Below are 16297 nucleotides of genomic sequence, written 5' to 3'. Positions count from 1 at the left end.
CCCTCTAAAACCCTCAGCTTCTCAGAGTCCATAGTCTCTCATAGTTTGTCTCCTCTTCCAATCCCCCCCCCCCTTCATTTTTCTCTTCTTTCTCCTAATGTCCTCCATGCTATTCCTTATGTTCCACAAGTAAGTGAAACAATGTGGTAATTGCTTTCTCTGCTTGACTTATTCCACTTAGCATAATCTCCTCCAGTCCCATCCATGTTGATGCAAAAGCTGGGTATTCATTATTTCTGATGGCTGAATAATACTCCATTATATATATGGACTACATCTTCTTTATCAATTCATCTGTTGAAGGATATCTTGGCTCCTTCCACAGGTTGGCTATTGTGGACATTGCTGCTATAACACTGGGGTGCATATGGCCCTTCTTTTCATTACTTCTTCATGACATTCTTCTTTGGGGTAAATACCCATTAGTGCAATTCTGGGTCACAGGGTAGCTCTATTTTTAATTTTTTTTTTTTTAACCAGAAAAGGTGATCTTTATTGTAGGTAGTATTAGACTTCAGTTAAAAAAAAAAAAAGTAAAGGAAGAAGATATTTTGGAAGTAGTACAACCTCTCTCTCATCCCCAGTGGTCCACAGAGAGGGCATGAGTATCCCCTGAACCCAGCTGGCTTCCAGAGTTCCCAGTTTTGTGTTTTTTTTTTTTAATTTTATTTTTTATAAACATATATTTTTATCCCCAGGGGTACAGGTCTGTGAATCGCCAGGTTTACACACTTCACAGCACTCACCATAGCACATACCCTCCCCAATATCCATAACCCCACCCCCCGTCTCCCAACCCCCCTCCCATCAACCCTCAGTTTGTTTTGTGAGATTAAGAGTCACTTATGGTTTGTCTCCCTCCCAATCCCATCTTGTTTCATTTACTCTTCTCCTACCCCCTTAAACCCCCATGTTGCATCTCCTCTCCCTCATATCAGGGAGATCATATGATAGTTGTCTTTCTCCGATTGACTTATTTCGCTAAGCATGATACCCTCTAGTTCCATCCACGTCGTCGCAAATGGCAAGATTTCATTTCTTTTGATGGCTGCATAGTATTCCATTGTGTATATATACCACATCTTCTTTATCCATTCGTCTGTTGATGGACATCTAGGTTCTTTCCATAGTTTGGCTATTGTAGACATTGCTGCTATAAACATTCGGGTGCACGTGCCCCTTCGGATCACTACGTTTGTATCTTTAGGGTAAATACCCAGTAGTGCAATTGCTGGGTCATAGGGTAGTTCTATTTTCAACATTTTGAGGAACCTCCATGCTGTTTTCCAGAGTGGTTGCACCAGCTTGCATTCCCACCAACAGTGTAGGAGGGTTCCCCTTTCTCCGCATCCTCTCCAGCATCTGTCATTTCCTGACTTGTTAATTTTAGCCATTCTGACTGGTGTGAGGTGATATCTCATTGTGGTTTTGATTTGAATTTCCCTGATGGTATTGCTGGATCTTAGGGTAGACCTATTCATTGCTGCACATTAGAGGAAGCTTAGTTGGGGTATCTGAAGAAAGGGATATTGAAATACTTTATTCAGCAAGACTCTAGAAATGCTCAGGAAGTAGACGTGTATAGAATCCAGGTAGATAAGATCCAGAGAGAAGTTACAGCAGTGAAAATGGAAGAACTGGTAGAAATACTTCATATAGCACTCAGACCCTCAGATTCCTTCTCCTCTTCCCAAACCCATAGAAGATAAGAGGTTTAGTTTCCAAAGAAACAGAATTTGAGAAGCTCTGTACTTTGGAACTCGGTGGGGAGGGGAAAAGTGCTAAACTAAAAACAGATTAAAAAAAAAAAGATTTTATTTATTTGAAATAGAGATAGAGAGAAAACGTGGGGAGGGGTAGAGGGAAAGAGAGAGGAAGAAGCAGATTCCTTGCTGAGTAGGAAGCCTGATTCGGGGCTTGATCCCAGGATCTGGAGATCATTACTAGAGCTGAAGGTAGAGGCTTAACCGGCTGAGCCACCCAGGTGCCCCTAAAAATAGATTAAAAAGAAATCTGCACACTGAAAACTCAAGTACTAGCAACCTGTCTTATATTGCAAGCAAGGGATTAAGGATTCTTTTCTAGAGATATTTAATGACCCCTAAGAAAAAAATGACCTGGGGTGGGAGAGGGCAATGAACAAAAATAATTATTTTCTAGTTAAATCCACTAGCTTCACTAAATATATATATTTAAAAATTTTATTTATTGATTTGACAGAGAGAGAACACAAGCACAGGGAGAAGCAGGCTCCCCACTGAGCAAGGGAACCCATCTGGGCTAGGATCACTGAATATTTAAAGATCACCTCAGAGAGGTGTGCTTGGGTGGCTCAGTCCTTAAGCATCTGCCTTCAGCTCAGGTCATGACCCCAGGTCCTGGGACTGGATCCTGGCAGGAATCCTGCTTCCCCCTCTCCCACTCCAGCTGCTTGTATTCCCTGTCTCTCTGTGTCTCTCTGTCAAATAAATAAATAAAATCTTAAAAAAAGATCACCTTTCATATAAAAAATAAGAAAACAAGTAAACTAGAAAAAAGAAATACAGAGAAAGCAGAGAATCTGAGAAGGAGAATATTAGAGAAGCATGGGAAGATATTATGTCTATGAAATAAAAAGAGGATGACAAAATAAGATTGATTAAATAAGAAGGGGCTCTCAGAAAATAAAATAGGATATTATACTCTCCCCTACACCCCAAATTCTCTATGAAGAAGAAGGCAAAATAAAGTCAATTTCAGACATGCTAAGAGTAAAAAGTATCCCCACATACTGTTTCCTTAATATTTATTGAAGAATGTGCTTTGGTAAAATAAATGTTAAGTTGAGAAAGAAAAGGTGGTGTCTCAAAAACCAACGGTGACATAGCAGAGAGCTAAAAGGAATAGGACAGTGGCAAAGCAAGTCCTATGTCAGACTTATACAGCAAGTCTATAGAGCAACAATCCAGACTGGAGCAGAAAGATGGGAAAAATCGAGGTGCCTAAGTGGCTCAGTTGGTTCAGCATCCCACTTTTGATTTCAGCTCAGGCTGTGATCTCAGGGTCATGAGATCAAGCCCCATGTTGGACTCCACACTGGATAATAGCCTGCTTAAGATTTTCTCTCTCCCTCTGCCTCCTCCTGCCCCCTTGGCTCACATACGCTTCTATTCTCTCTCTCTCTCACACACACACAAGATGGAAAAAATCTGAAGTGGTAAGATCATATATGCAATCACGTTTCATCATGTGAAAAACTCTAGAGAATTGTAAGATAAAGATATTTAATAATAAGTACATGCGCAATTAAGCAAACAAAAATGACACAATTATTATGCCCAGGAGAAATGAAGGTTGAAGAAAGGAAGCATGGTCATAATATACTATTTCAGTAAGTAATGACAGATACTACATAGTCACATGACTCTAAATGCTTTTAATTTTATTAGCAGTGATGGCATGTTTGAGTGATAGAGGAAGAGGCAGAATGGTTTGATATGAAAGAGAAAGTTGTTATCTACTATAGCAGTAAGTCCATAATGTCCAAAGTTGGTAAACTGGAAAACAGCAGTATATGCATATTATTTAGAAATACGGAGAGAAAGGCAAGGGAGTTTGTTAAGAAAATGGAGATGAGGGGCGCCTGGGTGGCTCAGTAGGTTAAGCCTCTGCCTTCAGCTCAGGTCGTGATCTCAGGGTCCTGGGATCGAGCCCTGCATCAGGCTCTCTGCTCAGCAGGGAGCCTGCTTCCCCTTCTCTCTCTGCCTGCTGCTCTGCCTACTTGTGATCTCTCTCTGTGTCAATAAATAAATAAAGTCTTAAAAAAAAAAAGAAAAGAAAATGGAGATGATTATTTCTAGAGAATGAAATTGGAGATTGTCTGGAGGTGACAGTTATTTTTCATTAAGTTTTTTGGTAACATATAACTTGTAAAAATATTTACTTCTTTAAAAAATAAAAAGGGAAGATGATTCATTAAATGTACCTAAAACAATTATAACCTAATGTTTTGATTTTTGTGTCTTTGTAAGTCTTTAACGAATCACTTATTAAATAAGGCAACACGTAATTATACTAAAATTAGAAAAAGAAGAAGAAAATTAAAGAAGATGGGTGCCTGGGTGGCTCAGTCAGTTAAGCAGCTGCCTTTGGCTCAGGTCATGATCCCAAAGGCCCTGGGATAGAGCCCTATATGGGGGTCCCTACCCAGTGGAGATCCTGCTTCTCTCCTCTGCCTCTCGCTCTGTTTACTTGTGCTCTCTGTCAAATAAATAAGTATCTTAAAAAAAAAAATGAAAGAAGGAGAATATAAACAGAAATGTTATTCCTTTTTCTGTGGATATCAGTACCACATAAAATATTTTAAGGACTCTGGAAAAGAATATATTATATATATATATATATATATATATGTGTGTGTGTAATATATATATATATTTAATAAATATAGCAGGAATTGGTGGAGGGAAAGAAAAATCTGATACACTAAAAGGATTCCAGATCATTGGTAGGGCAGAAGGAATGGTAGGGGTAGGAAAAGAACAAGTGAAGAAAGTGAGAAAAATTTCCTTTTATTATGTTATCACAGAATAAAATTATTTGAGAGAATAAATAGTATCATATGTAAACAAATACAGAGTACATGTTTGTATAAATGTTTTTATACACATATGTAAACATGTATGGGATACTTGCCTATTTTACAGAACATATATCATCTCTCATCAGAAGAATAAATAAAACATACTAGGAAATGTTCCCCAATAGTATCAGAAGGAATGAAAAAATAATGAAAAATTGTAGAGATCACCTGTAGTCATCTACTACAGTTAAAATAATAGTATAATAAAGTACTGAGTAAAAGCTCTGCTAAAAAAAAAAGGTGTATACAGAATACAAATAGGTCATCTATCGGTAAGAACAGTTTATATACTAATGGTATCTATTTACTATTATTAGATTTAAGCTATCACATTAATTAGTTATAGAAAAATAAGGTTGACTTCTCCCAAATATTCAAAAAATGCATGTAGAAGTTTCTTGAATCTGTGTCCTTTACTGAGATTATTCACATTTTAAGCTATTATTTCCATATGCTCTCTTTGCTATTATGGAAATTGCTATAGTAATCAATGTTACTCAGAACATTTTATTATGAAGAATATAAGTAAAAGTAAGTGTTGGATGTTATGATATACCAAGCTACAGTATAGTCACTCATTATTATTCAAGGGGTTGTATAACTTTCATTAATACAATTATAATAACAAAAGACACACTCAGGAAATCAATCATAAAATTATGTTTCTTGATATGCAATACATTTTTCTTTCTTTTTTAAAAATTTTATTTTTAAATAATCTCTACACCCAATATGGGGCTCAAACTCACAACTCCGATATCAAGAGTTGCATGCTCCACCGACTAAGCTGGTCAGGAGCCCCTGCAATGTATTTTTCTATAGTAAAACTAAGTCACAGTAAAAAATGTGAAGGAATCTGCATGCATAAATAAGGATTGCCATAATTAGAAGTAAAAAAAATTTACCTGACATAGAGGGATCGCTTCTGGCTAGTTCGAAGAGAACCTGATCCTGAACTAATGCTACTATTCATCATCTGCTCCCGTAAGTCATGTATTTTGGCTTCAAAACGACTGTATTCTGATGGGAAAAAAAATAAATTTATACTTTACATTCTAAAAAATAAAGTATTTGAAAATAAAGTGTTAAATATGTTAGTGGTCTTATATTTGATTAAATGTGGTTAGAACCTTAAAAGAGTAACCTGTGTAAGATTTTGGCCAAAATGCAAACTTCAAAAAAAAATTTTTTTTCTTCTAAATGTACCATAAGTTAGAATTGGCTGAATGAGAACTTTCTCATATGCTATTTTAAAGTTCATACCACATTTAATCAAGTAAAAGACAACTTTCATGCATCAAAATACCAGTATGAATCTCATTATTACTATCTAATTTAACTGTAAATTTTAAAAATTAAAACTCATAATTTATTCTGATTTTTATATCTAAAAAGAACAAACCTAATATGATTTGCAGTAGATTCTTCGTTTACTGCCTTTTTCCCCTTGAGGAAATCATTACTTTTATGTGATTAAATACAGAACTTGTGTACAGTCAATAAACAGCAAAAATATGCCTTAAAAATTAATAAATCAAATTTACTTTAATACATTTTGTAATTTATAAATTTTTAAAATGCCAAAATAAGACACAAAGCAATTTGGATAAACATTCTAAGATCGTTTTCATATAAAAACAAGTATGATTTTGAAGATGAACTATTTTAGGCTATATCATAAAAACTACCTAATCTATTAAAACCTTAGGCACTTTTTCAAATATATTGCAATTATACACTTACACACTCTTATACCTTCTTCTCTATTTATAATAAATTATTTTATAGAAACTAGATTAGATCTTATCAGATTTTCTTACAAAACTAGTCTTATACCAAGAGCAAATACCGTGCTTGGGAGTTTGTATAGTTTAAGACGACAGAGTTAAGAGTAAACATGAATATTGTGGAGGTAGTCTTCCTCCCACGGAAGTCATCAAATTTGTTTCACAGGTACTAAGATTAATTGAAGCAACAATTTATCAAAAAACTCAAAAACATTTAAAAGCTCATATTAATATGTAATAAAATGTTATTTTTCTTTAAAAATAGATAATTTTAAATATAAATGTTAGTAGACAGTATAATGTATCCATTACAATTCAACAATTAACAACTCATGGCACACCATATTTGTGTAGACACAGCTGAGATAGAGAAGATTGATGGATGGAGATAGGGATAAAAATACAAAATGAAGTTTGAGTTTATACTGGTTCTTCTTTTTTAAAAGTTTTATTTATTTCAGTAATTTCTACACCCAACATGGGGCTTGAACTCATGACTCCTGGATCAAGAGTGGCATGCTCCTCTGACTGAGCCAGTCAGGCACCCCTATACTGGTTCTTCTAATTAAAAATTAGGACTGTTAGATTTTTAATTATTCTATCTTATATCTGTATGTGTTTTCTTGTATAAGAGGAATTCTAGTTCTCAAGACACTGGGAATAACAGAGTACTGCATGGTGACTTACATTTTTATCCAGTATTACATTCACAACAGCTTTAAAATAACAACACCAACAACTAAGACCATGGCGTCATTATTGAAAACAGCTAATTACTTTCCCTACTTCTTTTTATCTCACTTAGAGCACGGTCTATAGAGAAAGAGAGAGAAAGATACAGTTTTATGGTTGTTTTAAAGTGGCTCTGAATAGTTCCTCCCTAGATGCTAGTGTTGCCAACTGGATATACATTTAGGTCCATTCTTATTTAGTTTCACCTTTAAGTTTTAGGGGTTGCTCTTTAAATTTTTCACTGTTTTTAATAGGTAGGAAAATAGTTCCAAGGTTGTATCTGTAAAACAAGGATATTAAAGATAAAGTTTAGCTTCCAGCCCTCTCCTACCCTACTCTCTCCTGGTCACTATACATAAAAACATTTTAAGAAAGGTTTATTCTTCCAGGGGCACCTGGGTGGCTCAGTTGGTTGGGCATCCAACTCGATTTTGGCTTGGGTCATGATCTCAGGGTTGTCAGATGGAGCCCGGTACTGGGCACTATGCTGAGTGAGGAGCCTGCTTAAGATTTTCTCTCTCCCTCTCCCTCTGGCCCTCCACCTGCCAAAAACTCCCTCTTCTTTAAAAAAAAAAAAAAATTAAAAAATTAAAAATTGAAATGAAAAAAAGTTTATTCTTTCATTTTTAGTAACAGCAGATACATACATATATGTAAATATATTCACACATACTTATTCTGTTATTTTAATATATGTAATATATAATGTGTGTATATGTAATATATAATGTATATAATATATATATGTGTATATATATTATATACATTATACACACACACACACACACACACACACACATCGTATTGCTCCTTTCTTAAACAGTAACCTACACATTTCTTCCAACATGCTTATTTTACTTAACTAGTACAATAACAGTCTTACTAGCAGTAAGAGTAAGGACACTGCAGAGTAGCATATATAGACATCTCTCATTCTTTTAATGACTATATAGTTCTTTTGTGTTTAACCTTCATTTCTTTGTTATAAAAAGATACTGTAAAGAGATTCTGCTTTATCAACAAATCTGAAAATTGTTTTCTTTGAACATTTAAGGTAACTTTTGATATAACTGAAGTTGTTTGATCTCAGTTCTATTCATACTATTTTATGATTTATATATCCGCAAACCTGCTATATGAGTAGTTGTGTCAGAGTGTATTTTCCCAAGATACGTGCTTGTATCCCACATGTTCTTGTACTACGTTACCTTGATGTTCTTCCATCAAGAGGGTGGAGTCTAATCACCCTCTCCTTGAATTTTTGGCTGGCCTTATGACTCCCACGCAAATAAACATGGTAGAAATGATTATATGCAACTTTCAAAGTTAGATTAGAAAACGCCTATTTCTTTAGGGATGCTTGTTCTGAGGGGGAAGTCAGATACCATATAAGCAGTCTGATAACCCTCAAAGCATCATGCTGCAGAGGTTCCATGACAGTGTTCTGAGCCCAAACTTTCAGCCAGTATCACCAAGGCACAGGACAAGGAGAGTAAAGCCATTTTGGACCCTCACCCACCAGCTGAATCCCATTAAGCGACCTCAGTGTATGACACTATTTGACTATCCAGACAAAATTGTGACTGAATTCCTAATTTACAGAATCCATAACACGGTTATTATTTTAATCCTAAGCTCTGGAGTAGCTATGAAACAAAAGTAACTAGAAAACACTCTTGCTGTGCAGTCTCTTTTGTTTAGACACACACAAACATAAAAGGACAAGCCTTAAAATTAAAAATACATATTAAATTCCTGAACAAGGAGTTACATATAAATTAAATTTATATTTATAAATATACTAAATTATCTCAAACATTAATATTTAATATTTCATAAAATATTAATATTTTATATTAAATATATATATTTTAATATATATAAAATATATTCAAATAAATTTATATACTCTCAAAGATAAATATATAAATATACCATTAGGAAGGTTTATTCTTCTGTTCTAACGGTAATCTTTTGTTTGGTTTTTGCCCCCTTCACCATGAGCAATCTCCACAGAGCCGAACTGAAATATCCTTTTATATCCAGTTAAAAACTTTAAAGCAATTAGAAAACTTATGCTATTTTATAGGATCTTCAAATTTTCCCCATTTTCTGATAATTGTACTTTATCCAAATTGTCAGAGCATATAGTCTTTTCCAATTATATACTCTCCTCCTTACAACTAAATTAATTGCTAGGACCAGTCCTTAGGGCAACACCCCTCCCACCATTTTGGGTGTCTGAAGTTGTTCTTTCCACTCAGAGTGACCTGAATATCAGTCTGTTGTTTATACATTTGACTGCAGCCTTTATATGTGAAAGTCTATTTGATTCAGTTTCTTTCTTTGATTCTTTGAGTATGTTGACTCTACTGTTTCCTATGAGCCACTGCTGAATGAAGTTCTAATGACTACCTCATTTTCTTTCCTCTAAATGGCATTTTTTTGGGGGGGGGGGGCTGGAATTCCACTGGATTTTTTACTTTTTTGAGATTTTTGTTATCATTTATTTGTGAAGTTAAAAACGAGTGGTAGAAAGTAAAAACTGCCATACAACTTTTGGTTTGTTCTCAATTTGTTTTTAGTTTCAATGTCATCCTGAACAGATGGAACAGGATGGACTGGTCCTGGGAGGGGATCGATCCCAGGGGAATGGAGCTGGGAGGAGAAGGAAAAGCAGAGAGGCTAAGGGGCTTCTGGGGGTTTGGAGGGTAGGGTATATGTATGTATTTTTCTTTTAATCCCACTAATTTCATGAGAATATTTCCCAGTGCTGGTTATCACCTTAGGTAAACAGAATGTTTTGATATGTAGTTTGATTTTCTTTTTTTCAATTTTAGGAGAGTTTTCTTCTTTATACATTCTATATGCATTTTTTTTTTTCCTATGAAACTCCCACATGTATGTTGAATATTCTTTGCCTACTCTGTCATTCTCAAATCTATTTTTACTGTTTATTTTTTTATTAATATATTTTCTAAAGACTGAAGTAATCAGACAGTGTTTTTCCTGAGCCATTTAAGAATAACTTGCTACCCTGATGTCTCTTTGCCCTTGAACAGTATATATATTTCCTATAAATAACAATATTTTCTTATATAACAACAAAGCCATGAAAATAAAAAAGTAACATTAATACATTACTACTATGCAATGCTCACACTTCTCTGAGTTTCCCCAATAATGCCCAGTATAGAGAAGGATCTAGTTTAAAATCATGAGTTGTCATATCTGAGCATATATGCATTTAGTTGTCAGATCTTTTTAGTTTTCTTCAGTCATAACAGTTCCTCAGTCTTACTCTGACTTTGTAAGCTTGATACTGTTGAAGATAACAGGTCAGTTATTTTGTAGACTGTCACTCACTTTAGGTTTGTCTGATGTTTCCAGATGATTAGATTCTGGTTATGCAAATTTGGCAGGAATATCAAGGAAGAGATACGATGTTCTCTCCATCGCACCCTGGCAGGTAGTTTTACAATTTTGATTTCTCATTACTAATGTTATTAACGTGTACACACTGCTATTGGGCCCAGGCTCGCTTAGTGGACAGAACTAGAGAATTATGTGCATGCATGCACACATATACAGACACACACACACACACACACACACACACACACACACACATTATATATGTTAAATAGACACATTTTTATATTTGTTTATATAAATTGAAAACCTTATGTTTATACCAATTTTTCTAATTCTAATCTTACAGGTTTTTATTTTAGATTTTTCTCTTTCCATATTTACCCCTTCTCTAAAAATGAAAATTATAGGTAATATTACTTTTAGCATATATGTATTCATTGGATCAGTCTCTCTGTAGGTAGTCTTCTGTCTCTACTACCATCCACTTCCTTGACTGAACTCTAACCAGTCGCATGTGTTACCTCCTCCCTCTGCTCTTTGTTAAACTTAATTTTTTAAAATACATTTTTTCTTTACATGTAATAATTTTATACGTTTTATCAACTCACTTAAGTTGTTCTTTCATACACTCCATAATTATTTTTTAACTTGTTTTGAAATATTAAGGTTATACTTTTCATTTATTTCATGGACATGTTTTTCTGGTATACTTTCATTGTGGAGATGTTATTCTGATCCTTATTTTCATTTTTTCAAACAGTTTTCCATTGGATTCAATACTGATCCTTTTCTGTTATTCATTTTTTAAAAAGATTTTATTTATTTATTTGACAGACAGAGATCACAAGTAGGCAGAGAAGCAGGCAGAGAGAGAGGGAAGCGGGTTCCCTGCTGAGCAGAGAGCCTGATGTGGGGCTCAATCCCAGGACCCTGGGATCATGACCTGAGCAGAAGGCAGAGGCTTTAACCCACTGAGCCATCCAGGTGCCCCTCTGTTATTCATTTTTATATCGAATTAGTTTTCCTGAACTTTTATTTTTATTTTTAAAGACTCTATTTGAGAAAGAGAGAGCAAGTAAGCCAGCACATCCACAAATGGAAGGGTGGGGAGAGGAAAAGCAAACTCCCCGCTGAGCAGGGAGCCCAATATGGGGCTTGATCCCAAGACCCTGAGATCATGACCTGAGCTGAAGGCATATGCTTAACTGACTGAGCCACCCAGGCTTCCCAGTTTTCCTGAACTTTTAGGTAAGACTATTTGGTTAGGCTAGCTTTTCTATCTTCACAGCTCTGGAGCTCCCTCTTTTGTTGTTTCTGACAAATGTTCAAAGATATGATATCTCATACAATGCAAGGCTTCCTGGTGCTGTACTTTCCCCTTACTTGTCCATACCTTCTATTTCCTTTGGCCCTACTATCCCTATCCTGCTCAATTTGGATTTTATTCTCAGTTTTCTCTTGGTGTGGGGCTTCAAACTGAAAATGGAGCTATCACTGTTTAAATGTGTCAGAGGGCGCATCTCCCTTATACCTTACTGTAGATCCCCTACACTTAAAATGTAGATTGTGCAAAAACCCTTACAGTTGTAGGTGCTGTTCTTAAATTGGGCACTGCATTTTCTAGTGAGTACTGATTGGCTTTTGGGCTTCTTATGCTGCTTTTCCTTGTACAGATGCTGGTATTATAGGGTCTCATAGCTGTTGATAACTTGTTTATACTTGCTTGTATTTTGGGATTCATGGGATATCTTTTTGTCTAGTTTTGTTAAAGATCTTTTAAATAAATCTTGGTTTTGCTATCCAGCTTTTTTCCCCTAATAATGGGGAGAGGGTACTTCTGGGCGATTAACTTTAAGTCTACTATCTTATTTTTAATTTTCCATGTGTCCTACTGCTCTATCAATCCATTATTTTAGTGGTTGTACCAGAAAATTATTAGGAAGTGATGAGTTTTCAATATTTACTGCTTTTGTTTTTAATATTTTAATCTTTTAAATATCGATTTGTACATTTATTTATTCATTAATTCATTCATTCATTTATTTTAAAGATTTTTTAAGTAATCGCTGCACCCAATGTGGGACTTGAACTTATAACCCCAAGATCAAGTCATGGGCTCTCCTGACTGAGCCTGCCAGATGCCCCACAATTTTTTTTTTAAGATTTTATTTATTTATTCAACAGGGAGAGAGAGAGATCACAAATAGGCACAGAGACAGGCAGAGAGAGAGGAGGAAGCAGGCTCTCTGTTGAGCAGAGAGCCCAATGTGAGGCTCGATCCCAGGACCCTGAGATCATGACCTGAGCTGAAGGCAGAGGCTTAACCCATTGAGCTACCCAGGCGCCCCCACAATTTTATTTTTAATAATGACTATTTAACAACTACTTCACAAAATTGCAGAAAATTCAACAATTTGGCTCTTATAAGCCATTATATCACAGCTCTGATACAAAAGTGATGTCTGTGCTTCCTTACTGCCTTAACAGCTCTGTGATGCCTTTAATAAAATGTTCATTATATTTCATGTAGCATTATTAGTGGTTTGCAGTGAATTTGCCAGTTGAATTAAGGAAAGCCTTAGTGACTTAAAAATTCTACATTTCAGAAATTTAAAATCCTTCTGTAAAAAGAACATATATTTTTATCACATTACTTTTTTTTTTTAAAAGATTTTATTTGCCAAAAGAGAGAGTATACACAAGCAGGCAGAGTGGCAGGCAGAGGCAGTGAGAGAAGCAGGCTCCCTGCCGAGCAAGGAGCCTGATGCGGGACTCGATCCCTGGACCCTGGGATCATGATCCGAGCCGAAGGCAGCGGCTTAACCAACTGAGCCACCCAGGCGTCCCTATCACATTACTTTTTTATAGTAAAGAAGAATACTCTTTCCTAAGTTACTACAAGTAGCAATTAAAGTCTCTTCAACCTTAAAGATACTAGAGAGCTAAGTCAATTCCTACTAATTTTTTAAATTTGTGCCTCACTGTGTTTATTCAGATTTTCATATTTATAGTCTTTACTTAATATTTACAATTCCTCCTAACCATCTGTCTGTTCAGAACATACTTCAACACTTTCCTCAAATTTACTTTTCCTTTAAACCTTCCATTTCATTTATGTAGCTAAGATTCCTCACTTTCCTGTCCAATCAATTCATACTTTTAGCTCTATCAATTTCCACTGTATACCCATCCTATATACCATTTTCTTGGATTTTATTTTGGGGGGAGAGTTTAATTTCTTTTTCACTTAAGTTATTTATATTCCTCTCCTAGAAATCGTATCACAACTCATTCCAGGAAAGCTACACTGGGAGAAAACAGAAATGTTATACAGAAAGTTTTCTCCATTGAGTACTTCAGAAAGTTTCAAACTTGTCATGAAGTACATTCAGGGAGTCTCTGAACTTCTGGCCATAAGTTAAAAAATATGTGTATGCTTCTAAGAGGAGAAAAAATGTTTAACGGCTTATTTTCTGCATTTTATTCCCCTTTTCAACTTCTAATCTTTGTTTTGACTCTGCTAGAAGTGAAAAGACGAAGAAATTAGGGGAAGAGAGTGAGGATAAATTGTATCTCCCTCATTCTCTTTAAATTTGCAATCCCAACTGTGAAGAAAAAAACTTATTTATACTCTGTAATGAAATATATTAATTAAACGCTGAACTTAACATCTGAGAGCAAGAGCTCTCAGAGAATAGATACAACTGGTTTAAAGGAGAAAATGAAGGCAGGCTGGTTAGGTAGTAGCTAAGGGTAGAAAGACACAGAAAGGAAAGTAAGAGACTAAAACAAAATTTAATTAGGAACCAGCCAGAGAAAATTAGTATAAGAGATGACAAAAGCTTGCTTACAAAGAAGTGCCACTGGTCCAATACAACCCCTCCATTTAGTCTGTACTTCTCCTCTCTTTGGCTGTCACCAGGAAGAAATAATGCAAGTAAAATGAGGAGATGGGGGTTAAAACTCTACCTCTGCAGGTGAGATTTAAATTAAAGCTTTGGAATTCAGACAAATTAAGTTGCTCTGATCAAACTCTCACTTTTCTCGATTCTAATTTAGTCACTTAAAAATTAGGAATAATATCAACTTCAAGGAATTTTTTTTCTCCTGGAAAAAAACAGTTCAAAATTTAAGACAACCAATGGGAAAGAGAATGTAAGTTTCACGTTGTTTAATTCCTTTTCTTTTATCTCTTTTTCCTTTATAATATCACTGCAATATAATCAATATTTTTTGAACCAAAAATTTAGATTTAAGGTCTGAAAGCTGACATAGTGTACCTGAGGAACAAGGAGATAACTATCTGAGGTTAGGGCTTTTCAGGGTGTGGGGGGACCCACTTGGACCCCAGAGTTGTCATAAAGATTATTTTAAACTGAAGACGCTGGAGATTGAACAAAGGCAGAAAAAAAAGCCTTTGCAGAGCTTCCCTTATCTGACCAAAATAAATATGGCTATCATAAATCCCCTCTCCTGGGGGATTTGAGAAGGAAAGACTACTCTTATTTATATAGATACATTATTAGAAACTTTCTCCTAAAAACCCATGTTCTTCCTAAAGAAATGTATTTGTTTTTCCCACAGGTTTTTCTCTCAATTCTTTTTTCCATACTAAGTTAGGTATATAAGCAATTAATAAGCCCTACTTCTTTTGCTGGCTCCTCACAGGCATATAAAATAAACGCTTCCCTCATGTGAATTGGTCTTTTGTCCGTTTCAGTTGCAAGCCCTAGCAACTGAAACTAAAAGGTTAGAAAGTTTTTCCTCCTCTACAAAGAGGCTAGAAGAAATCTTAACCACTTAATTAGCTGTGTAACTGGCAAATTACTTAAAAAGGCACACTTTTTGTGCCTTTGTTTACTCGCCTGTAATGTAAACTGGAGATAATAGTGCCTACCTTACAGGTTTTATGAGAATTAAAAGAGTTAATAAATGTAACATGGTTAGTACCATATTTGGCACACAATTTTTCTATTATATTCTATTATCTAATCCACAGGAAGATCTTGAACTACATAGATCAGGAACTATTTGTCAAAATTTTGTAACTTCTGAATATTGAGTCAAAGACTAGCACAGTAATTCCAGTGCCCATGTTTGATTAGTGCTATAGATCCTGGAAGACAAAAACTTACTCCTATCAAAAGCTTATCTCTTTGCTCTTTGTCTGTTTGTGTGAACACATATATGTCAGATTATCAATGAAGCAGAGAATCCCAAGGGATTCATCATTAGTAAAGTGAAGATACTAACTGCAGAGAGATGACTGATTAGCAGAGTGTCAGGTGACTCCTTTTATACTTCTTATAGTATAAAAGTATATTCTTTCTCTGAGAAAGAAAATCAGCCTTCAACTTATATCCTTGGCCCTCATAGGAGTTATACACTAATGATGTAGAATATACATTTTTTTTTAAAGATTTTATTTATTTATTTGACACAGAGAGATCACAAGTAGACGGAGAGGCAGGCAGAGAGAGAGAGAGAGGGAAGCAGGCTTCCTGCTGAGCAGAGAGCCCGATGTGGGACTCGATCCCAGGACCCTGAGATCATGACCTGAGCCGAAGGCAGCGGCTTAACCCACTGAGCCACCCAGGCGCCCCTAGAATATACATTTAAAAAAAAATGCTATACAACAAAAATACATTTGTTAAAAATATATTATTTATATTAAAATGAAACATAAAGCTATAGCATCACTGCCTTATAAATAAACAACGTAAGCAATACAGCAAGGAGGACAGGTGTTTTCAAAATACCCAAAACATGCTTTTAAATTTTA

At 35.3% G+C, this 16297-nt stretch overlaps 1 protein-coding gene across 11 annotated transcripts in view; it reads right to left on the bottom strand.

Moving 5' to 3' along the window:
* Nucleotides 1-16297, bottom strand: part of DLG1 (discs large MAGUK scaffold protein 1) — a 259278-nt gene that overhangs the window by 39770 nt on the left and 203211 nt on the right. For all 11 annotated transcript variants that reach the window (XR_007128143.1, XM_047733750.1, XM_047733758.1 and 8 more), the window contains one exon: nucleotides 5527-5641. Coding sequence is in view for 10 of the 11 variants with exons in the window: in XM_047733750.1 (XP_047589706.1) it covers nucleotides 5527-5641 (115 nt within the window). In the remaining variant the exon portion in view is untranslated. The remainder of the gene's footprint in view (nucleotides 1-5526; nucleotides 5642-16297) is intronic.

This window comes from Lutra lutra, chromosome 1, assembly GCF_902655055.1.
Source record: "Lutra lutra chromosome 1, mLutLut1.2, whole genome shotgun sequence".
Taxonomy (NCBI): Eukaryota; Metazoa; Chordata; class Mammalia; order Carnivora; family Mustelidae; genus Lutra; species Lutra lutra.
Note: the sequence above shows the minus strand (reverse complement) of the source record. Positions and strands in the feature narration are given on the sequence as shown.